Raw genomic sequence first — 27113 nt, forward strand, 5'->3', positions numbered from 1 at the left:
TCATTCACTCAATACCATACAAAGAAAAAATAATTTTACTAACATAAATGTTTTTCTTTTAATGATCCTAATATCATATTTATAGTATTTAATTATCGAAGTAACACACTTATGTGATTTCACAATTATTTATTGGAATGTTCATAGTGCAAATTATGTACGATCGCGTCCACAGGATTTTCAATCACTCAGTTACTTGGAATATCAAAAACAATTACGAGTAAATCTGATTAACTCGACAAATTATTTTGTTCGCCACACGTGATATAAAAAAGAAGCAATATAAACACATAATGTAATTCACTTAGAAATATACTTAATACTAAATAATAAGGAAATCTTGGTGGCAATGACACAATATATATTATGTACTCTTATAAACGTAGTGATATAAGAGTGAGCACGTTTTCAATCCTACAAAACTGTAGCGCCCATTATATATCGCGGACTTCAAACCACAATTTTGTAAATGCAAAAACTATTTTCGACATACAAGTAAATATACAATTACTATTTAGTTTATTATTATGCATTTTATATAATCAAAGTACTTTTATACATCTAAATTTGATTTAAATTTGGCTCAATGCATAAAGTGTTGTTATACTTTTCTTGAAGATTTTACCATATATGTAAAATCACCCCTATATTTTAAATGGCCAATTCCTTACAACCATCAGTGATCATCCAACATAAGAGTATCATACGAGACCGCAAGCATCTCTTGTAAAAAGATTCTATGTAAACACCTATACTACGTTATGAGCACCACCGGAGTGGATGTGCCCTAACGTTAATATAAAAGAGGCCTTATAGTTCAGTCAGTGAAACTGTCGTTCAGAGATTTCAAAAATAGAACCCGAATAAAAACCTTGATGCAATTTTTAAATCGATTTTTATGAAATAACTATCATTTAGAAAACTCTTAAGACTGTACGACGCCAAGTTCACACTTTAAATATTACATTACCGAATATCCAGTCATTTTTCCATTAATCATAGGTAACTGCAAAACGACCATCAAATTCTATTCTCTAATAAGCGCCAAAATTATTACCTATTAACTAATATAGACTAATAATAAATCTAATTCAATCTGAGACCATCTAACTAATTCAACAAAAATAAATGATACATCCATTACAGTATACATATATAATTGGCATTATTAACTATTGCTATCGTTAACACAATAACTTATTTAAAAAAAAAGAGCACGATTTTTGTTCTTAAAATTACAATAATTACTAGAATAACTAAATTAAATTACACTATAAATAGATATTTACTTAATAAGAAATAATAGTTTAAAAATTAAAAAAAAAAACGTATTCTATGACTTATTTAAAAAATATCTCGACAAATGTAACATACTTTGTGATGTTCGTGGTGCTTATTATGTCTTTAAGCGACGGTCTCCAGTTTCCATCAGGTGGGCCGTCAGACTACTTACAGTTCTAAGTTGCTTAAAAAAATTGACGGCCGTAAGCCGCACGTTGGTTGCATATACGCACGCTGAAATACGGGCACTCGAGTTACGTTCACCACAACGGTAACAGTCGATAAATGTATCGACTACCAGATATGGATTTTACAATTTAATAAGCATGTTTTCTCGTCAATCTACATATTATGTTTGTTGCTGCCTGCCCTAATGAGAGACAGGCGTGACAGATATGTATATATGTATGTATGTATACTGTAAATGTGGAATTACATTTGTTTACCCTTGGCGTTTTACCAATCGCCACAAATTTGTAATACACGTATTTAGGATGGAGAAGGACAAGCAACTATTTATCCCGGTCAATCAATATAACTAGGTCATATGAAGTCGCGGATAAAGACTAGTTATTTAAATAAATTTATTTAAGGTCTGTACTAATATTATAAAGATCCATATCGAGGGATTGTTGGGAATGAGGATCTAACATCTCCATTGCCAGCCATATACCCTGTCAGGTCGACCTCCACGTGGTCCCCCCTGGAAACCATTGTGCTCAATTGCAGGTGTATTTATCACGATGGGTTAACTGACCTGCTTTTATTCTCACGTATCGTCTCTGTTGGTGCCTCGCCAGCGTATACTGATAGCACAGGCAAGGATACCATTCCATTATCACCCATTCAAAAAATATTATGAAGAAGTAAATTTGTAAGTTTGGATGTTCGGAGTAATCTCCGGTACTACTGATCTGTTTTTAAAAATTATGCCTAAGTGTTATAGGCTACTTTTTATTTTTGTAAGTATATATTTTGCATAATTAATCATAATAAATGTAATTAAAGTTAGTAAAAATTTTATAATAAGGCGTGCGCTGCCTGAACGGTTTGAAATAAAGGAATAAAATCTATAGTAAAAATTTTCATTACTTTTAGCTTTACAAAAAAAGTCCCCGACACCATATATCTAAGTTTAATATTTCAACCAAAAAGATGATTTTAAGTTAAAAGTAAATAAATTTTACAAGATACGAAGTTTGGATACGAATTTGACGAATACTTTACAAACTTTTATAAAAACAAATAGGTAAATCAAATTGGAAATTTCATGGAGATAAAGTTTACTTTTTACAACATGTTAATTTATTTGGTTGGTCTGAAAATAATGCGAAATATAAACAATAAACCGGTAAAATTATTGCATTATCGCGGCTACTGAGTGCGAGAATAGTAGGCAGGGCATGAAGATAAGGGGCGTAGGAGGAATTATAATAAACGGACGAGCATCATATTCCTAAATAGGTCGTTCATTTTGAAATCTTAAAGAATACTAGTGCAGTACTTTCACACACGTCAAAATACCAACCTTACTAAAATGTGTTGAACAGTTAAAAAGTTACACAAACAAATATTGCACCAGTGTGAAGCCGGAGGGGATCGCTAGTCGATTGTACAATCTGTCAAATAAGAGCGTAGTCAGAATAACTCATTTTTAAGTAAACGAATCGGACGAATTCTTTTGTACGCCGATAGATGCCACCTTTCTGCTTGATGTATTGTTGAGAAAGTTTCAGTTTATGTCGATCATTTATCGCAGAAACACGTTACTCACAATGAGCGTTGCGTACGCTTCGCGTTACAAGGTTGTGTTCCTTTGAGCCTAAAGGTCCGAAAATGTCGCAAACAGCCACTGTCAAGTACATGCGGAAGTCAAAACCATTCGTGCAGAAATGGGTACAGCAGTATAATGAGACAAAAACTGTTGACGACTTGCTAGAACGTGGCTCGACAAGTAACTCCTAAAGTCGATCAAGTCACAGTAAACTTATTTTTGCGCAATTTTAATCTAACATTACGACAGAGATAGATAAAATTGCGCCAAAAGGGGTATGATATATCCTATGAAACTATACATAAGCATCTCCGTGATCACGACATCAAATAGCGCACTACAGTAAAGAAAACTTTACTAAGTGAAAAATAAATGACGAAACCACTTGCCTGGGCGAAGGAAAATGTCATTCGGGATTGGAGTAATGTAATTTTTTAGACGAAGCGTCTGTCTGAGCATAATTTTCCATACCTCGAGTCTGGTCAACCCCCAACAACAAATTGGTACAGCGGACTATAAAACAACCTGTAAAGATTAATTTTTAGGGTTACTTCTCAGAACAGGGTTTTGGGCCATTGAACTTGTTTACCTACAATCTAACTGCTTCAAAAATGATTAAAATTTATAATAAATCATTGTTACCGGCTACTAACCGCTGGTTCATTAACAAAAATGAGGAGTGGATCTTACAAGAAGACAACGACCCCAAACACCGTAGCAAACAGTGCGCTGAGTGGAAGGAGCGGTCTGGCATTGTCATATTGGATTGGCCGTCTCAACTGCCCGACGCCAACCCAATTGAAAATGTTTGGGCGTACGTCATGCGGAGGTTTCGTGGAAGGAGAGTATACACTTCAAAACAGTTATCTCAAGAAATCCCTGGCATTTGGAGGTCTTTACTACACGAATACGCCATAAACTTGGTCCAAAGTATGCCTAGGAGATGCCAAGCAATTATCGACGCCAATGGTGACTGGACGTGTTATTAATATTATTGCATCCTCACCTGAATCAAGAACAATGACTTTATATATATTTTTTATTTATATTAAACTTTTCTACAAATTAAGCTGACTACGCTCTTACTTGAGGGACTGTATATAATTTAATCAACCAACATAATTCATTCCAGGGAAATCGCATATGAGCTCATGACCATGGTGTTAATAATGCCCCAAAAAATAGAACAAATATGAAAATCCATCATGGCAAGTTTTAAAAAACATATACATTTTCCCAAAAGTAGAAAAAATACAGTCCTTAATATTACACAAAGAAATCTTTAATTAAGTGAAGCTCACATTCAGTTAACACGATTAGTAACTTTTAAAGTGGTAAACTTAAGGATATCCTAGTAAATTGTAAATATACCTTGCAAATTTGACTATTGTGTACAGTTGTAAAACTGTAGCATAATTAGAAAAATCCTTTGATCTCGTTTAAAGAAACGTGTAAAGAGTAACATTTTAGAAAGATATGACGTATGAAAGCTTATTGAAACATGGATTTTCGCGATAAGAGTCTTGAAAGTAGATTGTTATGCGTAGACGAGTAACGTGTAACAGCTAAGGATTCAGATGTAATTATATTACTTCGCGGAGTGCGTAATAAATATATTTAGTAGAATAATAAATATCGTGAATACATAACGGTAATATACCTAAGTGATGCTCGCTACACAACCATAAATCTTATTTATAAATAAAGGCTTATAAAATCCAAAACTAATTTGACCATTTCGAAATTATTATGTGAGTAAAATCTATATAAATAATTATATTAAATATTGTTGATTCCGCACGCATTTTGCATATTTATATTTTACTAAATTAGATGTTATAACAAAATAATTGTAATCAACTAACCAATATCACATGTTTTTGCCAGTTCTGTATGATAACGCCACGCTAAATACCATGTCTCCATAACCTTAGAATTCTTTAAAGTCCTCAACTCTACACTCAGGTATAAAAAACAATGTTAGAAAAATTTAATTAATTCAGAGCACATAATCACTAACACTTCACTCGTGAGCATCCTGTTGCATAGTCGTTCTCGTAAACAAGTTCATGGTGAGTGCACTTAGAAACACAGGTATAGAGTGATGGTGTTGCAAATGCAACTCCACTAGCTCGGACAATGTTTCTGCATAGTCAGTTTGTACCATTTCTATTCCATCCTCACAGAGAGTGAATGTTAAATACTCTTCAGCGGATTCTGCATACATGTTTGAAATTCTGAAAAGAATATTCATTTTATTTATTTTTAAATTAGCCACATGAAAACATGTTTTAAATATATATGGAACCTGGGTCACATCATTTATACAATATAATAAAAAAGCTAACATGAAGTATTATTTAATTTCTTAGCATTTTATTTTGTTTTTTGAGACAAACTAAATTCCGAGTTTAACATTTAAACTCAAGTCAAACATGTTGAACTTATTTAACACTAATTAAAACGAATACTGAATATTAACTTACACTTACCTATAATTATTATGTCCAGTCCTATCAATTTTATAACCTAATAACATGTAGACAACATCTTTATACTCTTGTGCACAAGATGTGTATTCTTCCTTCATTCTGTAAGAGATAAGAGAATAATTTTAATAAGAGAATCAGTTTATAAATTAATAACAACATGTAATAATTTGTTATAAATATTTTATATTACATCCAAATCTTGGAGTTGTGTGTGGCTAGTTATTATACTATTACTTATTATTAATTTTGAAACTATGGGGTATAATCACATACCTATTTTATATAACTACTTAGTTCCAGAAGAAATAAGTAGTTATATAAAATAAATGCTCGATTCAAATGCTTATCAAAGACTTATCAAATAAAGCCTTATTAAGATTACATAAGGTTTAATTTGGTCAAGTTTTTGTCGATCACAGTCATTAGATTTTTACTTAAGTTAATCTCATGCCAGATAAGGCAAAATTAATTCAAAGAAATTTACTTCCATACTAGAATGTTCTAGTGCTTTAAATAAACAAGATGAAATTACAAGTCTTACCTTTTTAATTTAATACGGCTATTCTCAAGTTGCTGCTTTAACTGCTGCATTTCTTCTGGACACGCGACATTCCCCCCCTCTCGTAATGCTGCTGTCAACCTTTTTATCTGTTTTATGCAAAAAGTGTTACCATATTTAAAATTCATTACTGTTTGTATATATAAAAAAATAGTGAATAAACGCAAAAGTAATGATAACTGCTTACCGTCAGGTTATATGTCGTTCGAAATTGCATATAAAAACATTAACATATAATATTAATAAGAAATATATTTTAGCTAGAACTGAGCTAAATATCTTAATAGTCTATATAAAAATAATACAATTTTCTACTATGTGCAACTAGAAGCAGGCTTTTGTGTTATGTTAAAAAATTTGGAATAATGAAACATAAGAGTAAAATTTTTTTAATAGTATGTAGCACATAACAAAGATAATTATCCTTACTAATACTACAAATATAAAAATGAGTTTGTTAATATATAGCACCTTGATGGATTATCCAATTCACTATGAAATTTGGTATATGTGTACTATATAGAATGGATAAGGATATTATCTCAGTCGGTGAATATATTATGATCACGCGGACGTAGTCATTTATAGTAGTTGCAGTATTATAATTTATTACTAACCTCCTCTTGGGCTGCCTCCAAATCTGTTTGAATTTGTTTCTGTGCTGCAGCAGCCGGGTTGTCCATCATATGTAGCACCTGATTTAAAATGCATTATATTGAAATAATAAATAATGACTATGAAAGATTTGAAAGATTTTTATATTTTTCTGCATTTACAATATATTTTTATAAACATCACTTTCTGTGTTAATTTTAGAGGACTATAGATTTCTATATACAACGCCATCTAGGAATAACAATCGTATGCCACTAAATAGTACAGACTAAAGAATAACCAGTGCACCAACTCCTTTGAAGTCTCACAAAATGCCTTCTTCACAAAGATTATAATTATCAAATAAAGTCTTCATACAATTGCATATATTTTATTCTCCTAATCTTACGTAAATTATAAAAGTGTCCATTGTGTGTGATACCTTGGTGGCTGGCTGAGCGTGCAGCCGTTCTAGATGCGCTTGTAAGACGTCCCGCTGCGCCTGTAACTTAAGCACGTCACGCCGCAGTGATTCCGCCTCCTCGCGCCACTTGCTCACCTCCGCTCGAAGACTCTCCACCTCTGATACACGATACCCATATTAATTACTAGGAGTGAAAGAAAGCTATTATTAGTAATAATGTTTAAAAGCCACATTGCTAACAATCTACTCTATCAGCTTAACCTCCGCTTGATTCTCCTTGGAAACCTCGTGATTCAGTATGTTGTGTGTGAGTTCCAGGATAATGGGCCAACTGACCTGGCTTCCTTCTCACATAGTTAACTTTCATCCTATACAAATAAGTACTAAGGGTTTTTATGGTTCAAGAATATAATTATATGTCTATTTATCAAATGCAATGTTAAAAGGTTGACAATATGAAATGGTTATGATTTAACCATCAAAGAATTAATGCAACTCTGTATGATAACCCTAAGACCTCAAATTCAGGTGCAGAAAATCAATTTATGCAGGTAGTTAAAGATATTTTTTTTTGTGACAGTATGTAACAAATATATTTAATAGTCGACAGAAGAAATATAAGAGTCCATATTTTACGAAAGCAGTGTAACCACGTTTTCCATATTAGACAGCAGTGTACATACGCTTGGTGTGGGCGGTCTGGTCGAGTGAAGCTAGTAGGTCACGGTAGGCCTGCAGTGACTTCTCTAACTGTTCTACACGCGCCGCCGCTAAGGCTGCACCCCCTACACCTCCCTCACCAGACAGCGTCACTGTGAGCTCCTTCTCATAGCAGTCCAGCTGCTGTCTGCACAAAGTCCACACAAAATTTATTTCAATATAATATTTTGTATTTCTTATAAATTACACCATATCAATTTTTATTCAAAATGACTACTAAATGGATTTCACATACACCACGGAACTTGAAAATATCAAGGGAAATACATATTCTTAAGTGGCAAACCCGTACATAAAGCAATAATTTCAGAATACATAATTTTTATTTATTATGTAACATGGCTGTGTGGTCCCGGCATAGAATAGACCACCCCTTACTTTCCCGGGAGTGTCGTGAGAACCGACTAAGGGAAGGCGAAAGATAGGCAGCAACGACCCTCTTAAAACATTTTGAAAGCCTGACTGCGGTTGCCAATCCGCCTATCAAGCATGGCAACTACTGGCAAAACCGCTTATAGACATGTACAGTACCAGAAAATTATCACATGCAATATTGCTGAAAAATATTTTTTGGAAGATATATGATGGATTGAACAAGGACAGTTAAAATACTAAAATATGAAGAAAATGAATCATTCTTACAAAAGCGTGAATGATCTAAGTTGAGCACAAATTAACACAATTTTATAACAGATTTATTACCAACAGTAAATTCCAAGTCACTATTCTGTTTTGTTGCCGACATGGATAGGGACGATTATACTATTTTCAAAGATTGCATACCTATAGCTATCTCTCTCTCTAGTGACGAGTAGCAGTCGTTTCTGGAGCCTATGTATGAGACTTTCCTGGTTCTTGCGCACAGTCTGAAGGTCATTCAATTTTGTTGCAGTCTTGTCGCGCTCATATTTCGCCGTCGCCACTTCCTGTTAAAAGGTTCGTAACAATATATGTAAGAAAGACCTGACTCCTCTCAAAAACTACCAACATCAAAAAGAAATACAACTCTTTAAAAGGAAAGCAAGTTAACCTTTTTAACTTCTTATATTTTTTTCTTCTTTTTTTTTTTCTTTTAATTTTTCTCCAATCATCTTTCTGATTTATGATAATTGGAATTATAGTGATGTATATAAATGTATGTAAGTATATGTATATATGTGTATCAGACAAATACCTCAGTGAGTTGTGCCAGTTTAGACTGTGCCTCCGAGCAGCCGGCGGTAGCGGTCAATTGACTAGTGAGCGCTGCCTCGAGCGCAGACGAGAGGGCGCGGGCATTCTCCACACCGTGGTTGCGTGCTGCTGTCTTCCACTCTTCTAATGCAGTTTCCAATGACGCAATTTTAACCTATATACAGTAATAATTAGTACTTGCAAAATGTTCACTTCAACATTTCTTTGACAACTTGATTGTACATCTTTTCACCAATTCTGAACCAATTGATAACTTTCTGCCGTCCATATTAATTTAATTTTTATTAGAATTCTATTTTACCATACGACAAAATACTGTTTAAGTAACTAACCTTAGCATCATGTAGCTTCTGTTGCACCGGTTGTAAAGCCTCGACTTTCGTAGTGAGCACATGAACCTGTTCTTCCAGCAGCAACTTATTACACACTGCATCTCGTAGTGACCTCTCATTAGCTCGAAGTCGCGTCACTTCTTTCTCTAGTTCCGCCATATTGCTAAGGCGTTTTTGGGCGGTCTATAATTTTTTTTTAATTAAAAAGTAATATACATAAACAATAAACACTATACAGTATAGATGGCAAGATATAAAAGGAAACTAGCTGAATAAACAAATATTGTATTGACTATATTGCCAAACAGGTTAAGTTTTTTATTACAGAAATAAAAACTATCCTATCTTTCAATTTGGAGCAAAAAATATAGGAACATTTACAAAATTTCATTACATTCAGTCATGCGATTTCAGATATTAGCATGAATGAACATGGTTAAATGGAATTTTTATAATATATTAAGATTACCTTTTAAAAAATAACAGGTATAATTACAAAATAATTTTCAATATTGTATAAATTTATCTAAATCAAAATACTGGTTCTAAATAGTACATTGATAGACACTGTGTGTCAAAAATAAAGACAACTCATTTATCAGTATCCAACTAATATTACAAATGCGATAATATGTAATAATCAAAAAAGTAAAAGCTCAATAGAGTAACAAACATTATAATATTATTACTCTTATGGATTCAAACAAAACTTGGTACCTACATATAGGATTGTATAGTTCAGAATAATAAAAAGAAAGTCATGTAACATGGCTCATTATTTACATTAGTATGAAGAAAAGTTGATATCACTTACCTTAGACTGCTGCTGCCAATCTTTATATGAATCTTTCTCATACTCTAATTCCTTCAATTTATTAGTAACCTGTTGTAGTTCAAATGTCTGCTTCTCAAGTTGAGTCCTTAAAGATGTGCATTGTTCAGCTCTACTAGTTTGCTTTGCTACCTCCTTTTTGAGAATATCCACTTCAGACTGAGCACCTTCTAATGCCTGTAATTAAAATTAGATCAATGTTATTTTGATTTTCAATGATATGAAAAAGACGATGATTCATTCATTCATTCTATCATTTATAATATAAATATTAGGCTATAACAAAAATCTATACAGGCGAACTTATCCTTTAGAGGGGTTCCAGCCAACCTTGAAAAACTGATAAGAGAAAGTGTCTATAGTATGTATATATTTATTATCTAAATGCAATTACTTATAAAAACAATTTGATAAATGGAAATATTAAAAAAAATTTAACACAGACTAGTCATTTCATATATAGTAAAATTCTGTTATAGCGACAATCAATGCAATGGTGACATTAAGTCGTGCTAAGTAGATAACACCCAACTCAAACTGATTTATGTACAACAATGTATGCATATAATAATAAAAAAAAAAAATATTTACAATAGTTAGTGAAATGGTTTATTCATTAACATATTAAAAAGCAGATCTTATAGCAGAAATTTAATTTTGTCATTCAAAGTAGAAATTGTTAGTCAAAGTAAAAATATACTTTCTTAGTAATTAGAACATGCTGCATCACTAAAAACAATTGGTTGCCTTAAACAAAATTATGATTAACAGATTTCAGTGTATGTTAAAAATATAATATACACTCTTATCTCTAATATGATGTCACAATTAATATATAAAGATGCATTAAATTAATTTACCTGCAATAGTTCATCCATGTCCTTCTTCATCTCGGAGAGCTGATCTTTGCTACTAACATTAGCTTCCAGCAGTTTATCTTTTAATTCAGCTATTTGTTTTAGTAGCTCTGATTTGTCTTTATCCCAATTTGCTTTCATTTCTTTATGTTCCTTTACAGCCTACAATGCAAGACATTTTAATTATTTTTTAAAATATGTTACTCAAATAAAATTATTATGCAATTCTTAACAATAATTTAAAATACTCTTTTACTATCACTTTTTAGAAAAGTAAAATAGATATATTAAGAATTTTAATTAACATAATTCATAAAGAATCAAAACAAAGAAAGCCATAGGTAATCAAACAAACAAATAGCAAAATTAATGAGAATGACAAGACAACAATATCCAACTATTATTGTTTCTCATGCATGTTTGCCTAAATGACCAGTTTTCTCCATCCATCCAAGAAACTAAGCATGAATACAGAACCAGAGGGAGACTTTGTACAAAGTCATTTGCTTGGGCACCTCTGTCCCATTCGTATTTCCACCATAAAGCAGTCGTTTGCATGGCTGTGTTTCTGTTTGAAGTGTGGGATATAGCAGTGAATTTACAGGGTATAGAAGAATAAGATCTGAGTCCTCAGGTATGGCACTGCATGGGAGGTATCATGAGTGAAACAGTATACTCTGTTATGTCCATAGTACTGCTCATGTCTATAGGCGATGTTACCATTTTAGGCCGTCAGCTTGTTTGCCATTCTAAGTTGCATGAAAAAAAAAAAGAATACATAAGAAGCCAATACATTAACATATAAATCAACAAAGTATAAACATCCCAAATATCATTTACAAAATATTAAGAGGCACACATGTTAATATTTTGAGAATAATATATTTGGAATGCATTCACATATAATCTATACTAACATCACTAAATTCATCTTTAAGCTCCTGCTCCCTACGCCTTATGACTTGTAGCCGCTCCTCCATATCAGCTAGAGCACGCTCATCCCTTTTGTGTTGTTCTATTAAAGACCCTTTCTCCTCTTCAAATAAAATTTGCATCTCCTTACGAATTGTATGCTGGTGGTTTACACGAGCTTCTAGTCTTGTGATCTAAAAAAAAAATTGGTATTGGTACTAAATTTGACATTTTTGACTGACATCAGTTTCTAAATTCAAACAAAACACAATCTAATTTGCATTAAATCTGATTAAATGCAAATTAGATTTTAAAAATAGTCTGTAGAACAAATATATATTTGAAGAGGCGGCACAAGTCAATTAGGACCAATTTTATTTATATATATAATATTTTTTTTTTATTAGAATCAATAGTCAAATTTCTTTTTATTCATATCCTAAACAAAATTAGTATTGAAAAAAATTTAATAATTATTAAAAATAATATAGTTTGTACAAAAGTCATTTGCTTGGGCACCTCTGTCCCATTCCTGTTTCAACCGTGAAGCAGTTGTGTTCACATGACTCTTTCGGTTTGAAGGGTGGTATATGGCAGTGAATTTACAGGGTACAGAGAATTAACACCTGAGTCCTTAGGAATGACAACGCATGAGGGGTATCATGGACAAAACAGTATACCCTGTTATATCCATGGTACTGCTCATATCTGTAGACAATGGTTACCACTTTCCACCAGCTGGGCCACCAGCTTCTTTGCCATTCTAAGTTACAAAAAAAAATTGTATGTAGGCCATTCTACATTTGCTATCAAACAATACCTTTTGTAACATTAAAGTAAACAGTTTAATAGTAACACTAATTTTCATATGGATTAACATCTAACATTTTCTATATATAGTGTTTAGGTGTTGTTCAGATAGTTACTGCCTGATTTCTCAAATAGTTTCCACAAGTAATCATAACTTAAGAATACAATATATAATATACAAATAAAACTAAGTCAAAATAAATGGTAGCAGAATTAAACAACATAATTTAATTAAATGACCAGCGTCTTCCACAAGATAACACCTAAATCCATAAAATACTATGAGAAAACTTCTAACCCCTCGACCAGCCTTTCTTAACCACAGGTAGTGACCTAAATTCAGATGACAGATGGCATTGGAGTGGATCATGGAAAATGGGCATTAGAAGAAATGGTGAAAATAAGTTTTACAATTTTCTTTTTAAATTAATATTGATATTTTTGTAATATTTTATAATGACATTAATATTAGCAAACCATGGGTGTTAATCTTATTATTTTATAATTACTGGAAGATTAATAAAACACTAGTCCTGGACTTTGAATATATTTAGGGTAAGAACTGCTGCCCTAAACTTACTTAGGTTTGTACTTAAAGATAGAAAAGATAATTCAACTTGTTTAAAAAAAAAATGTCATTTATAATAAAGCATATTGACATCTTTATATCATCTTTACATCATGTAGTCATTATTACATCTGTTAACGTTCCACTGCTGGGCAAGGATGTCTCCCAATAATGCCTAAACATAAATATTAACTTAAGGTCACCTATCTGTGTTACTGATGCAAAGAAATCTTTTTATATTTCTCTACAGAGCTAAATAGCGTTCTCAATTAAAGTAAAAAAGAATATTTTAAGGAAAATATGCCTTAATTGTACAAAGTGATTTTTTAAATTTCTTACCTGAGCCTTAGCAGCTATTAAATCAATCTTCATCTTTTTCGCTTCCCATGGGGATGGAGGAACTGACCCTGCATTTGATGTAGACTCTGTTCGCATCCTCTTGTCTGGAGTGGAAACGTCACCCATTCCGATACTGGACTTTCTTTTACCCAGAGAAAGAAGGTTAGAAAGACCTATAAACATTTTCATTTATTATTATTTTTCAAAAACAATTACACAAATAACTTGACAAACAAGTAAACTCATGATATACTCACCTTCTTTTAAAGATTGATTACTATCGGAGAAATTCAATTTCAAAGACGCCGACAATTTTTCTTTTGGCGGATCAGTATTTATAACCCTTCTAAACGGTTCTAATACATCGTTAAAAAGAGACATATCCCCTTCTTTAGCCATTTTTATGACAATAATTTCTATTGAGTTAAAACCTGTACATTTTCTAAAGAACTTTACTAAAATAAAAATATAAAAACACACAAGCTAAGAACACTACAATAAAATTAAATGTACACAGATTAATAATGAAAGTAAAGTTATGTATGTACTCTGTGCTCGGGGTTGCCTGGCATGATATTTTTATTTTTACCCAAATATTTTTTTTTTTTCAAATTAATAAATTTCCTTTATAGAAATAAACTTTGTGTTTGGGTAGAAACCCAAACACAAAGTTTATTTCTATAAAGAAAAAAGTTTCTATAAATGATATATATATATATTATTAGGTTCCCTAATAAATATTTTTATTTGTTATTATTATTTTTAATTCCTCGGTGGTAGCGGGTTAGGCAAAGCGACAGCGTATCATAATACCTATATCCGAACACAATGCAAAAATTCCGCGTGGCCGCCTACTACGGGTTTTCCCTGACTACGCTTGTGATTTAAATTAATATTGATATTTTATGATGTATAAATGAATAAAAGTGTATGTATTAAAGCTATATGGGCTACATTATATATATATATATATATATATATATATATATATATATATATATAAAATATCTACAAACTAAAAGTTCTAATGCATCAACTTGGTTGCATAGAATACATAAGACTTATTTAAAGTTCGCGGGCCTTAAAATATGTTGTTTTACTTACGTATTTTTGACAATGACAATTAGAAAAGTATAAATATATATATATTTACCGGTGTTTATTTTGTTTATAGGTTATTATTACAAAGTATTTTTTATCTACTGCGATTGCCAATATACGATAAATCTATCAGTTTTAAAAATGGAATCAAATCAAACTAATTATTTTGAAAGTTATGAAGACTTGGAGGTATTTATATTTCTATTCACTATAATAATACTTTGTTGTCTAAAGTAGTACCCACGCTGCCTTATGAATGCAAGTGAAAGTTAAGTAAGAGAATGAATAAACCAAATTGTTATAACTGCACACATATTCATGGAAAATATTTTGACTTGATATTCATTATTTAGTTAATCGGTTTGTATAGGTAGTACCTTACTAGATGAACAAAGACAGCCTAATTTTTATATCCATAGCACAAACAAGATTCTAGACACAAATAGCAGATAATACTCACATTCTTTTTTTGATTAACTCACAAATGTATTTTAAGATTCACAGATTAATGCTTGAAGATGAATCCAGGAACAAAGCATATAAAGATGCCATTATGAATAATAAATCCTATTTAAAGGATAAAACTGTAATGGATGTTGGTTGTGGTACTGGAATTTTATCTATATTTTGTGCCCAAGCTGGTGCTAAAAAAGTTTATGCAGTTGAAGCTAGCAATCTTGCAAACTTGGCTAAAGAAATAGTCAAAGAAAATAATTTTGAAAATGTTATAGAGGTAAGATAGTAAGTTCTTTCTATAATGAAATTTCTATGATGGAAAGCTCTTAAATTCTATTGTTCAAAAATTACATTATTGTACTTGAAAATTTCCCTGATTCATACAAATAAGTGGTAATTCCATTGTAACAGGTTAACAGTATTTACTATATACATACAGAATACAATATTCTTGATAGGTTTTGCATATTAAACCATTATTTTTTATCTATATGTTGTAATAAAAGATCATATAGGTGTTTGTACACATAATCATGTTTAAAGGACTAAACACATTTTAGTGAAATATTATAAGCTAGTAAATATATCCTTGTAAATATGACTATATGTGATATGTTATACGCTATATGTGATAATGTGATACTATGATATTGTGGCAATAACAAATTATTTCTAGTAAACTTATAATATTCAGGTAATTCACAGTAAAGTGGAAGATGTTTCATTGCCTAACAATATTAAAGTGGATGTCATAGTGTCAGAGTGGATGGGATTTTATCTACTGCATGAAGGGATGCTGGACTCAGTGCTGGTGGCTAGAGATAAGTTTCTGAAGGATGATGGGCAGATGTTCCCTGAAAGTGCTACAATTTACATTGCACCATGTAGGTGAGAATTTCCATTAAAAATAAACTATTGTGTACATTATGTATCTATGTTTCTTTAATAAAAAAAATTATATAAAATTTTAACATTAGTTCTTAATTATTCTTCTTTAAGTTAGATTGCTTTTATACTTCTATGATGAGCACAAAGTTTTTTATGTTAAGACCACAGATCTATTTATACATAATTATATTACTGTTGAAAAAGTAATACAATTATGTATACACAAAAATACAATAAATCAAAAATTACATCTGTTAAATTTCTACTTTCAAAAATAAAAAAATATCAATTTGTTTTAGTGTTCCTACTTTATACCAAAAATGGGATAATTTACATGGGATATCAATGTCTTTATTTGCTAAACATTTAAGAGAAAGTCGATACAACAAACCTGAAATAATGCACATACAGTCAAAGGACCTCCTTGCAAGTGAAACAGCACTGTGTTGGATCAACCTAAAAGAGGATACTGCATCAGACTTAGATTCATATAGTATACAACATGTTGCAGGTAATATAAACATTTACCTGATTATTGATTATATATGTAATAAATGAATACAATTCGATGTTTCACACAGTGCTATCTGGTTTCAAATTATGCACTTGTACTACAGGCACAACTGATACAGATACTTAAAAAATATTTAATACACAAACATATACATACATGTTATATACATAGAAAACACCCAAACAGATATACTCATGAATTCAAATGCTTGTATGGGGATCGAACCCACAACTGTCAGAAGTCAAGCCGATGTCACACCAGTACACCATCAAACATACATGAATATTATAGTAGATTTATTAGATGTTTGATGTTATATGAGTAAAAAAGTTATGACTTTACTGTTGCTGTGGCCTACATTCCATTTATAAAATTTAATATTATAACAAATTTGTATACAAACAAACATGGAAGATATTTTCGAAGCAATATTTTTTTAGAAATTTTGCTAGTTTGTTTCTTTCAATGTCACACAAAAATTACTGCACCAAATTGGATGCAATTTTCACAGTAATGTTCCTAAAAGTTTAGTGCATGTCTTGTTTTGATACACAATATAGAAGTGGTATATTTTATTGGTTTCCCTATTTATGAAATTGACACGTACAAAGTATTGCGCAAATAGCTAGTATAATATATAAATGTATGTATTCATACCAGGTAGAATACCTATGTAATATACACTATTTTCAGCCATAAGTAAAAATGGATCATACCAAGGCTTATGTGTGTGGTTTAAATGTACATTCCCTAATATAACAAATGACGGTGATGCTAGCCAAGTGAGGTTAGATACAAGTCCTAATAGTTTACCAACACATTGGAAACAAGCTGTCATAGTTCTACCTCAAGCACAAGAGGTTGAAGAAGGGGAACCTATAGCATTTCAGCTAGACATGATAAGAGATCAACTTGATAAAAGAAGGTAAATTAATTTGCATGTTTCTATTTTTAAACTTAATTATCTTAATTATGCACTAGTGCCACCATAATAGACAAAATTAACGTCATTCTATGTTCACTTATGTATATTAATTATGCATGTGGAGTTCATAATCCAATAAATATGGAACCGCAACAGGACTCAGTGTGATATGATTTCAATATTTAAAAAGCTTCATTAATTTGACGTTTTGATATTATTGCAAAATCTATTTTTGTTGATATATAAACCTGTAATCTTGACACATAAGAGTACTTAAAGCGTCTATTTAATAATAATTAAGTGTATACAATTTAAGAATCGATTGGCTTAATGATGATAATGTGTAATGTACAGTGAAATTGCTTAGTACTGTAATTCGAAATCTGTATGTTACATATAAAGGTTAGCAATACTTAAGTGCTGTTTTGTTCTCCCAATGATTACTAGACTTATGCCATCTTACTAATGAAAAGGAGTACACATATTCTTGCTCCCATTACAACAACTATACAAACATCTGTAGACATAATTTGTTATTTTTTTCTTCAGATACAATTTGGAACTGACATTACTAGATCCAGAGGTTGTTGAACATCCTCTCCCATGTACTTGTCACATGACTAAATGCATACTTACTAAGGCAGTATTGGAACAGCATGCTGAGAAAACAATTGTAGAAGTCAACTCAAATAGTCAAAAAGACAGTATATTAATAGAGGAAGATATAGATGATGAAGATTCATCATCATCTATCTATGGTGAAGATTAAATGATAATGCAAATGTATTATGATGATATATTTATATTAATAACTTGAATATTTTATAACAAGATATTTTTCATTATAATTACATTTTTTCAAAAGAATAGAACAAAATTTGATTCCCTTAGTAACATAAAGTTTAACTTGACTCATTTAGGTTCGTAACTCAATGTTACTGGCAAATAAATTTCATTTCATTTCAATGTTGCCTTTGGCATTAATAATCATTGAGAAGTCTGATTAGAATTATAAAGAACTTAGCGTAATTGTGAACATTATTGAAATTAAATTTTATTTATTGATTTATGTTTTACTGCATTCACATTCAATATAAATATTAGTTTATAACAAAAAAATTACACAGGCGGACATATCCTTCTTGAGAGATTTCTTTCACTTAACCTTGAAAACCAGAACTTTTAATACTGGCAACATCAATATTTAGTGTCATCATCTTTACTATCGTGTATTTAGTAACGTAGCATGTTTGTTACGGACTGTGTAAGTTGTGCTTCGCCGCTGAGCCAGCGGTTGTAGTCCAGTCTCATGAGCAATCGTGCCAGGTAAACTCCGCAGGGACGCTCGCGCACTGATACTAATAGTTGCATTAACTGCTTCACCAATTTGTTAAATCTATAAAAAAAAGCGAAATTTTTCTATTGCAAGCAATATAAATAGTACCACATATGTATAAAAAAACGCAAGGTTCAATCGAAAGCCTGGTGAGTAAATTAAAACATCCCCTAAGCTTTGAAAACTCCAGTTCAACTTCAGTCTGAGTATTCTAAGCAGTGCATTAGCTATTTAACCTGTCTTCACGTCAATGTCTCTAATGTCGAAATAGGTATTAGGTATTTCATTATAAGCTTATAATAGTATGATTACGAGGCTGTGTTCTCCCGACATAGAATATACTATCCCTTCCTTTCCCGTGGGTGCCGTGAGAGGCGACTAAGGGATGGACAGCAGCGTCCTTCTTAAAACATATCCAAAGCCTAAATTGCCAATTCACCTGCCAAGCATAGAAATTACTGACAAAACCCCCCAAGGGGAAGGCTTATGTTCAGCAGTGGACAGTTCAGTTTCAGTGAAGGCTGATATGATGATGATGATAGTACGATTAAAGGAAAAAAATACGAACGAACAGAGAACCAGATTTTCGAAATCAGTTGGAAAAATAACATACCACTGCTCTTTTAATAGACAATGTTGCCAGCTAGAATGGAAATATGGTGAACATTTTTTTCTACCTTCTAAATTCAACTGTATTTTTTGCGTGTGTTACGCGATACCTTCACCAATCTTATATCATTGTAATTGGCTTTACTTCTGTGATGTGATGTGATGTGTTGATTCTATATTAATTTTGTTACAATGAAGACGTTGATTTTTTTTTAAGTTTCTTATTTGAAGTATGTAGATTATTGCAGATAACATACCTATCAGAGTAACCCCTTATATAATAATCCTCGGCTTCTTTATCGGTCACTAAGTCACCCATACTGCAGAAAGAGTGACAGAGTTTTATTAGTTCCATTATATTGCAGAAGACTGGGTTGTTTATAGAATCGATGGTGTCGCCCGAACATTCACTATCTGACGACTGCAACAAAAATAATTAACCATAAAATCTTTAAAATAAATCTTAGTTCATTTATTTGTTATATTAATGGTAATTTTCATTACGTAATTAGTATTGTACTCATTATTGATTATTCAATAAGAGTTATTCTCGTATATATATATATAACCTACTGTTTGCCGATGCCATTGATCCCATAGGACAGGAATGTCACGAGTCGGGTTTCAGTTTTATCGATAAATTAGCAATTTTCTTTATTAATAGCCACGAGACTAATTACATGCATATAGTATCTAACAGCACCTATCTGGTACATAACTTACTATAGTAATTAGCTCATCACAGAAAGCGTTATTTACTGTATGTTTTGTAAGAAGAAATCTATACTAATAAAATGGTCTGTTTAGTTTTTATAGATAAACGGTTGAACAGATATTGTAGAAATTTAGTATAACCTAAGGTTACATTTTTTATTTATTAATGCAAAACAGTAAACAGGTATCTATATATACATGTATATAGACATCGGATCAAAAATAAACATAAGTTAAAAAATTAAATAAATAGGTAGTAATTAATTATTATTAGTTCGTACCGAGATGACAGTCAAGAACGATTGACCGAGTATATCAGCGAGGAATGTTGCGTGCGCTTTTTTGAGTTTCTCAAAGTCTGTTGTCTTGTTCACCGCGTCCATGAGCCGTGAGAAATTGGTCTCCAGAACGTCGGCTTGCATGTAGTGTTGTAAGTGATCCATGAGGAACATCAATTTATTGTGCAATTGGCACATTGAGAAGCTGCCATAAAAGTAATGTAGTTTAGGAAAATGTTCCATTTATAAAGGACTAGCTTTTATCCGTGACTTCGTTGGTGTGACTTATCTATGTTTACTAATTGGGATAAAAAAAAGCTTTCTCTATCCTATGTAATATATGTATAAAAAATATATACATAGTAGTTAAGCCGTTAAGGCGCTATAATGTAGCAAACAAACTTACGCTCACATTTCTAATATTAATATTAGTTCAAATCCAGAGGTCCACTTTAAAAATTTTTTTAAAAGACGAAAATAGAATGGTAATCCCGTCTGCACTATACCTACGCTAGCGAGGTACTATTGGGAGATGAAGTAATATCATATATTGTATAAATAGAATTTTCAAAAGTAAAGAAGTTGGCGTTCTACCTGATAAAGAGTTAACCGCCTAATTACATAAAGAACAAGTCCAGTGTTCATGGTATTCAAATTACAATGTATTATTGATTCATGGGATACTCAAAAATACTCCCAAAAACTCTTTAATATAATAGTATAATAATTTACTTACCTCGTAGATTGTTTATAAGTCTTCCAAAGAGCATGTAAGTCATGTTGGGTTTTCTTAATCCTGAGGAGCAGCCGGAACATATCGTTGTATCTTGCTAAAACTTCGGGCGTGAATAATAAATGCAGAGGCCATTTAAAGTCGTATTTTAAAATTATGCTGGACCAGCCATCAGCGACTGTAACGAATTTATTTAATATACGTTAAGATCTTACTACTATTACTAGTTATGTGAAGGTATTGTCTTCTGGTATATTTTTTTTCTAAACCTCATTCTTTATACACAACCACTGACGTGTCTTACCACACAACGACTTTACGTCACTTTACATGACACGTTATTATTTTAAATCTATTTGTAACAACAATGACCAATGTAACAGTTTTACAGTCTAATATTTATCATCCTTTAATTGGTCCTGAGCTTAATTTGCACCAACAAACTTACGATAACAAGACATCCATCAAATCCATATCAGTCCGTTGATCATTAGCCATTCTCTTAATATATTCATAAAATACCATTTTTTTTTATTTTGTTATCAAAAGTGCAACAGTATTTTATGGCAAAAAGAATCGTGTAGTTCTGTTATAATATCTACAGGATTCTTTTTACATTTATAGTATATATTATATTTATATTAATACATAAATACAGTAGGTGACTCAGGGCTATTCCTTATGGTAGTCCATAATGTTCAACAATAGGCAATTAATGGCTGAAATAATGAAAATAAATTATTACCTGTGCTACTATCATCTTCTATAGACGAGTTCGCCGATATATTAGGCTTCACGTAGGGTAATTCAAAACTAAACTTTTCAATATCCGCGCTATTGCTGAGAAATACTGCTCTCGCCGCCAATTGGAAGGCGTGATTCATATCTGTAATGTATATCTATTTTATACACTATTTTTACACAAAGCTAGTAGCTAAACTACACTCCTTACATTTAAAATATTAAAAAAAAATCACCTCTAGTTGACGTTCTTGTAGTAGGTTTATCTAACATAGGTGCCGTAAGTCGTAGTAGTTCTAAGAACAATTCGCCGCGACCGAGGAGATAGAAATCCTTCATCAGTCGAAGTTCGTGGATCAGCTGTGCCTCTTCTACTGCGACAGTCCACAGGTGCTGTAAGTCAATACAATAATACCAATAAAATATTCGTAAGAGAGAACAACTATCGTAAGTCATATCTTAAACTAATTTTAAACTTTTCTCCAAGAGCATGTTTCATAGTTGTATTGCTCGCAACACCAAAATTGTGCTCAAGAATAAGGACTTCTATTGAGTTCGAAACTAGTTGGATAATCCTAAAGTTATAATGTAAATGAAGCCTATACAAATAATTGTAACTACTGAAAACATATAGTTTAGTAATTTTTAGAGACCCATATCGACACATAATATCATCATGAATATAACATAGACGCTGAATTTTAATAAAATAATTATCAAATGACAATTTATAATCAACATTGTGACCTAAGGTTTTTATGTTATAGCAGTTAGCAATATGTGATATCTTTATTATAAATTTACCTTTGTGACACATTCCTTTATGTCTCTGACTACACTCCTTAAATTACAAACTTCAAACACTTCAGGATTCTTAAGTTTTTGCAATTTATCATGAAATTCTGCTTCTTTCTCTTCCCAAATGGTAAATCTAAAACGTGTAATTCGTGTAAACTTTTTAATGAAAACTTATATCTCACATTTAATCTTAATCATTACAAATCTTAAAAATATAGTTGTTTATGGTTATTTGATAAGAGCTTATATTAGTGGTTATCTTAGCTTTTGGGTTGAAATAATACATGTTGCTTTAGCCCTAAAATGTACTATCACATTACACCATTAATTGTCCACTTTCCCCCCATAAAGGGGGTTTTGCCAGTAGTTGCCACATTTGGCAGACAACCGTAGTAAAGCTTTGTTGATGTTTTAAAAGGGACGCTACTGCTCTCCTTCCCGTGACTATTAAGTTCCCTTAGTAGCCTCGTACGACACTCACGGGAAAAGAAAGGGTGGCCCATTCTATGCCGGGACCACATGGTGATATACTAAGTATAACAAAAATTTATTAAATAGATTAGAAACTAACAGAGTGTAAATAATTACACATGATACCATCTGACTGATTACAGAATCCTATAAAACACTTTAATTGATTTAAAAGTATAACTATTGAGAAAAACCCTTAGGTCTTAGCCTTAATCGAAAGTTTTTTTTTCTACAATATAGCAGGTAATTTATATTGTTAAAATTTTATGAAAAAAAAAATATATATATATATATATTTAGTTCTATAAAAAATGTAAAAACCTTTAATGCAAATTGTAATGTAAATGTAAAATATACATTACTAAATTGCAATAAAATAAAACTAAAACATGTCATATTTCAAATACATTTTACCTTAAATAAAAGCCAAAATGTAAAAACAAATATTGTACCTTCTTGAGTCAGCACCACATTTCTGCAAAGGCATTATAGGCCTGTTGTTCATAAAATAGCTACTCCTCTTCACTTTTCGAGGGTCGAAGCCAAACAGTATTACAGTTTTGCCAATGAATAATATTTCTTGAGCCAGTGACAATGGCACGAAGTAAGGTATCATGGTCGGATTTAAGTTGTAACCACAATCTATGATTGTATCTTGTAACTGAAAAATATCAACTAGTATCTCAACTAATATTTCTTGGGAACAACTATTTTTGAAGTTATTTTTTTTATTATTAACAAAATAATAAAAAAAATTAGCTTTTGGCAATACTCAATATGCAAGTAAGTTTGCATGACACCATTGCATTTAAAGGATAATAAATTTTAATCAAAGTTCATCTTTAAATAAAATTTATAGTCTGCGGTCTAAAAGTTATGCTTGCATGGCAGTTGGGTGGGATATAGCAGTAAAATTATAAGGAATGGAGCAATAACATCTTAGTCCTCAGATCTAGTAATGTATTGGGTATATCATGTTCATTGTTTATATCATGATTGTCACAGTATATTCTGTGATTCAGTAACCTCACACACCCAGTGTGTATGAGGTCCATGATTCTTGTCTACAGGTGATAGTTACCACATTCCATCAGGTGGCCCATCAACTTGGTTGTTAAGTTGCACAAAAAATATTTTTACTTTTTACTTACAGTGGAGACAAGAGATTTGTCACAGGCATTTGTTGAAGGAGATGAAAGGAATGTGTCTGATATATTATCATCTTTATTATTTCGGTAAATAAAAAATTCTTGATAGGGATCTCTTAATTCACCATATAACAACCATGTGCATAACTGATTCACAAACACTTTATTTATACAAGTGAATATTCTGAAAGCCATAAGACATTCCACTATGTAATTGGTATTCTACAAATTATTTAACACATTATAATATAAAAATATATAATATTATTTATATTACTTACTACTACTTATATATTATACAAATTTTAAAATTGAGTCTGCAGTATATCATACTCGCCTATTAAATGGTTTGATATAAGGACCATAAATAGTAATTATGATTGATAGTAGATTGGTTTTGTTTAAATTATATTTAATATTGTATGGAATTCATATTGTAATCTCACATAATAATCGAAGGGCTTTATTAATTAATTGTTTATACAAATATTTAGTTGTTATATAACGAGGGATATTGAGTGATAAATTCTGTATGAAAGACTTTCCAAGTTAAAGACTTTGTGTTGGATACTACCCATCTATAATTTTTTTAAAAGTTTAGTTTTAACTCAAAAAGACTTCAGATGATATGGCGTAATTTTTATGTAAGCATATATTAATCCAAACAATAGGTTTATATCCTGCTATGTTGATTACAAATATGTTGAATAGTAGAACAATGATGTATCCCAGTAGTGATACTTAGATTACTGGAATATTTTTTTGTTAGTTAATGAACTTACTTGATAACAGCTTCATGTACCATTTCATTCCCATTCAGGATGTACTGGTGTGTCAAACTCAATATTTGGCAACCAGTCAACCTCCTCTCCTTAATTGTGACAATTATTTTGTTCAAAGTATTGAACAATCCATGAAATTTTCCTACATAACTGTACACAAAGGAGAGATTATAGTTGTGATTGCCAATTATTAAACTTTCCACTTCTACCAAAGTTTTCTTATAGTCTTGAAGCACTTCTGTGACACCTTCGCTAAGAGCTTGTGCGTATAGGCCAGAAGTCTTGAGGCCTGATGCTGTGAAATTTATTAAGTAATAAGTTAAAAAAGAGTTTCAAGTTATTATAACAGTTGAATCATTCAGGTACCAAAAGGTACCAAACAACTCAGTTTCATAATAGATTGATAGTCAAATATGTTTCTCTTCCAGATAGAGTCTACACATATAAACATATCCAATATTTTTAGTATTTATTTGAGCATGCCCAAATGTATACACCACCTATTTTTTTTTTATCTAATGAATGTATAAATGTTAAGGGTAGCTAACATCAGTTCACCCAGTAGTACCACAGTACAAGGGTAACCAGTAATCCAATTGAACAATTACAAGAAAATCCAGGGCTTATTGCATGGTCTAGACATGCCCATTAGATAAATGACAGGAAAGGTTTTTTTTACTGTGGTATCAATAACTGAGAAAAAATATATCAATAGATATGCTGTGAAGTATGTTACAATAAAACCACATTAATTCAGCAATAGTCATGACCACTGTCTTACCAAATGTACACTAAATGAGATTATTTTTCATTTATTTAAAATATCAATAGAAAGAAATACATGCCATACATAAAACAGCAAAACTAAAACCCGTGTAAACCATTATAAATTAATCCCGAGAATAAAAAACAAATATATTTGCACATATCAGAATCTTTTATTTGTATCACCTCTATCTGGGGCGGATATGTCATTATAAATATCCACAGGCAAATAATGTAATATTTGTGGCAACATATATTCCCAGGTGTATTTCCTATATGCATTATTAAATTCAGGCAATGCATATAAATTAAATAAAGTAAATTAAAAATCTGAGGTTATCAAGTCTAGTCCATTTTGTCAACTTGGTTGTTTTTGTATTCCTCATCTACAATTGATATTTTTATTTTGTTGAAGACATGATTAATTAATTTACCTGATTGTAATTTTCTAGAACGAAAACCAAATGTTTCAACATAATTTTGTATTGTATGATGACTTCTGGCTACATCCCATATTCTATTGTAAATTTCAGCATCCCCTTCTTCCTCAAATATTAAGGAACTACGCTGAAATTTATTAATGCCAAATGAGAATTATTATCATTGCCTAGTTATATATCTATATTACAATATTGAGTATATTACGGAGAGTATATACTCACATTTGGCGGCATTTCTGTCGCTTGAGAACAGTCCCACAAAATAAGTAATGCATCATGTATCATGTTTTAATTGGAATTTAAGACGCTAAAAGAAATTAGTAACAAATGAAAATATTCAATTAACAGATTTTTATTTATATCTATATTCCTTGATTTATACTATTAAACATAAACAAAGTATTTTGATCATACTAATTATTTGTTTACATTTATAAAAGAAAAAGTTTTAAAACAATAGTTAAAGAGATCCAGCCGCAACTGATATTTTTTTTTAATTATAGAATCTATCAGAATTCTAATAATTGTGCCAATGTCAAGATTGAAAAAAAACACTATAGTTTTATTAGTGATGGACAAAATTTCCTTTTCCGTGATTGTTGTGGATCTAAAAATACTGACAAATAATAATAAACTAAATGACTTAGATACTTACAACAACTAAAGCAAAAATTTAAACTAAATTTAAAAAATAATATAAGCTTAAATAGTAAGTTTGCTCCTTAA

General features: G+C 31.2%; 3 protein-coding genes across 8 annotated transcripts; 1 reads left to right on the forward strand and 2 right to left on the reverse strand.

The window, feature by feature from the left end:
* Positions 1-2198: 2198 nt before the first annotated feature.
* Positions 2199-14207, reverse strand: LOC113521707 (mitotic spindle assembly checkpoint protein MAD1). Of its 3 annotated transcripts, none has more exons than XR_008253459.1 (15): positions 13946-14207; positions 13689-13861; positions 11977-12165; positions 11063-11221; positions 10185-10379; positions 9371-9553; positions 9019-9192; positions 8628-8770; positions 7808-7971; positions 7143-7282; positions 6724-6801; positions 6089-6195; positions 5548-5646; positions 4921-5292; positions 2199-3580 (listed from the first exon to the last, which is right to left on the reverse strand). XR_008253459.1 is itself a non-coding variant. In XM_052900018.1 (15 exons), exons 1-14 carry the CDS (start codon positions 14085-14087, stop codon positions 5079-5081), a joined length of 2160 nt encoding a protein of 719 aa, XP_052755978.1. In that variant the 5' UTR covers positions 14088-14207; the 3' UTR covers positions 2199-3580; positions 5076-5078. The 3 variants fall into 3 exon arrangements, 2 of the variants coding, with proteins under 2 accessions (XP_052755978.1, XP_026763138.2); XM_052900018.1 differs by having other exon boundaries at positions 5076-5292; XM_026907337.3 differs by having other exon boundaries at positions 2199-5292.
* Positions 14208-14773: 566 nt separating this feature from the next.
* On the forward strand, positions 14774-18637 carry LOC113521735 (uncharacterized). Its single transcript, XM_026907379.3, has 6 exons — positions 14774-14978; positions 15286-15522; positions 15940-16133; positions 16433-16644; positions 17341-17572; positions 18122-18637. Exons 1-6 carry the CDS (start codon positions 14931-14933, stop codon positions 18339-18341), a joined length of 1143 nt encoding a protein of 380 aa, XP_026763180.2. The 5' UTR covers positions 14774-14930; the 3' UTR covers positions 18342-18637.
* On the reverse strand, positions 18357-27061 carry LOC113521628 (gamma-tubulin complex component 4). 4 transcript variants are annotated; one of them, XM_052899995.1, is made up of 13 exons: positions 27043-27061; positions 26610-26694; positions 26382-26514; positions 25183-25477; positions 24404-24584; positions 23705-23913; positions 22788-22914; positions 22220-22376; positions 21988-22128; positions 21246-21420; positions 20513-20714; positions 19775-19938; positions 18357-18968 (listed from the first exon to the last, which is right to left on the reverse strand). In XM_052899995.1, exons 2-13 carry the CDS (start codon positions 26670-26672, stop codon positions 18806-18808), a joined length of 2010 nt encoding a protein of 669 aa, XP_052755955.1. In that variant the 5' UTR covers positions 26673-26694; positions 27043-27061; the 3' UTR covers positions 18357-18805. The 4 variants fall into 4 exon arrangements, with proteins under 4 accessions (XP_052755955.1, XP_026763022.2, XP_026763021.2 ...); XM_026907221.3 differs by lacking the exon at positions 27043-27061 and having other exon boundaries at positions 26382-26509; positions 26610-26929; XM_026907220.3 differs by lacking the exon at positions 27043-27061 and having other exon boundaries at positions 26610-26928.
* Between the last annotated feature and the right edge of the window lie 52 nt (positions 27062-27113).

This window comes from Galleria mellonella, unplaced genomic scaffold (assembly GCF_026898425.1).
Source record: "Galleria mellonella isolate WM207_F2 unplaced genomic scaffold, CSIRO_AGI_GalMel_v1 utg63, whole genome shotgun sequence".
Classification (NCBI taxonomy): domain Eukaryota; kingdom Metazoa; phylum Arthropoda; class Insecta; order Lepidoptera; family Pyralidae; genus Galleria; species Galleria mellonella.

What these genes read in the sequence shown, in the direction of transcription:
- LOC113521628 (XM_052899995.1), bottom strand. Translation starts at nt 26,672, where the DNA reads ATGATACATGATGCATTACTTATTTTGTGGGACTGTTCTCAAGCGACA. An exon ending in GTACATGAAGCTGTTATCAA is followed by an intron (nt 24,585 to 25,182) that starts GTAAGTTCATTA and finishes TATGGCTTTCAG; the next exon opens with AATATTCACTTGTATAAATA. An exon ending in TAAAGGAATGTGTCACAAAG is followed by an intron (nt 22,377 to 22,787) that starts GTAAATTTATAA and finishes ATTGACTTACAG; the next exon opens with CACCTGTGGACTGTCGCAGT.
- LOC113521735 (XM_026907379.3), top strand. Translation starts at nt 14,931, where the DNA reads ATGGAATCAAATCAAACTAATTATTTTGAAAGTTATGAAGACTTGGAG. An exon ending in AAAGTTATGAAGACTTGGAG is followed by an intron (nt 14,979 to 15,285) that starts GTATTTATATTT and finishes ATGTATTTTAAG; the next exon opens with ATTCACAGATTAATGCTTGA. An exon ending in TAGTATACAACATGTTGCAG is followed by an intron (nt 16,645 to 17,340) that starts GTAATATAAACA and finishes CACTATTTTCAG; the next exon opens with CCATAAGTAAAAATGGATCA.
- LOC113521707 (XM_052900018.1), bottom strand. Translation starts at nt 14,087, where the DNA reads ATGGCTAAAGAAGGGGATATGTCTCTTTTTAACGATGTATTAGAACCG. An exon ending in ATTGGCAGCAGCAGTCTAAG is followed by an intron (nt 9,554 to 10,184) that starts GTAAGTGATATC and finishes AAAAAATTATAG; the next exon opens with ACCGCCCAAAAACGCCTTAG. An exon ending in TGGAGGCAGCCCAAGAGGAG is followed by an intron (nt 6,196 to 6,723) that starts GTTAGTAATAAA and finishes TGCATAAAACAG; the next exon opens with ATAAAAAGGTTGACAGCAGC.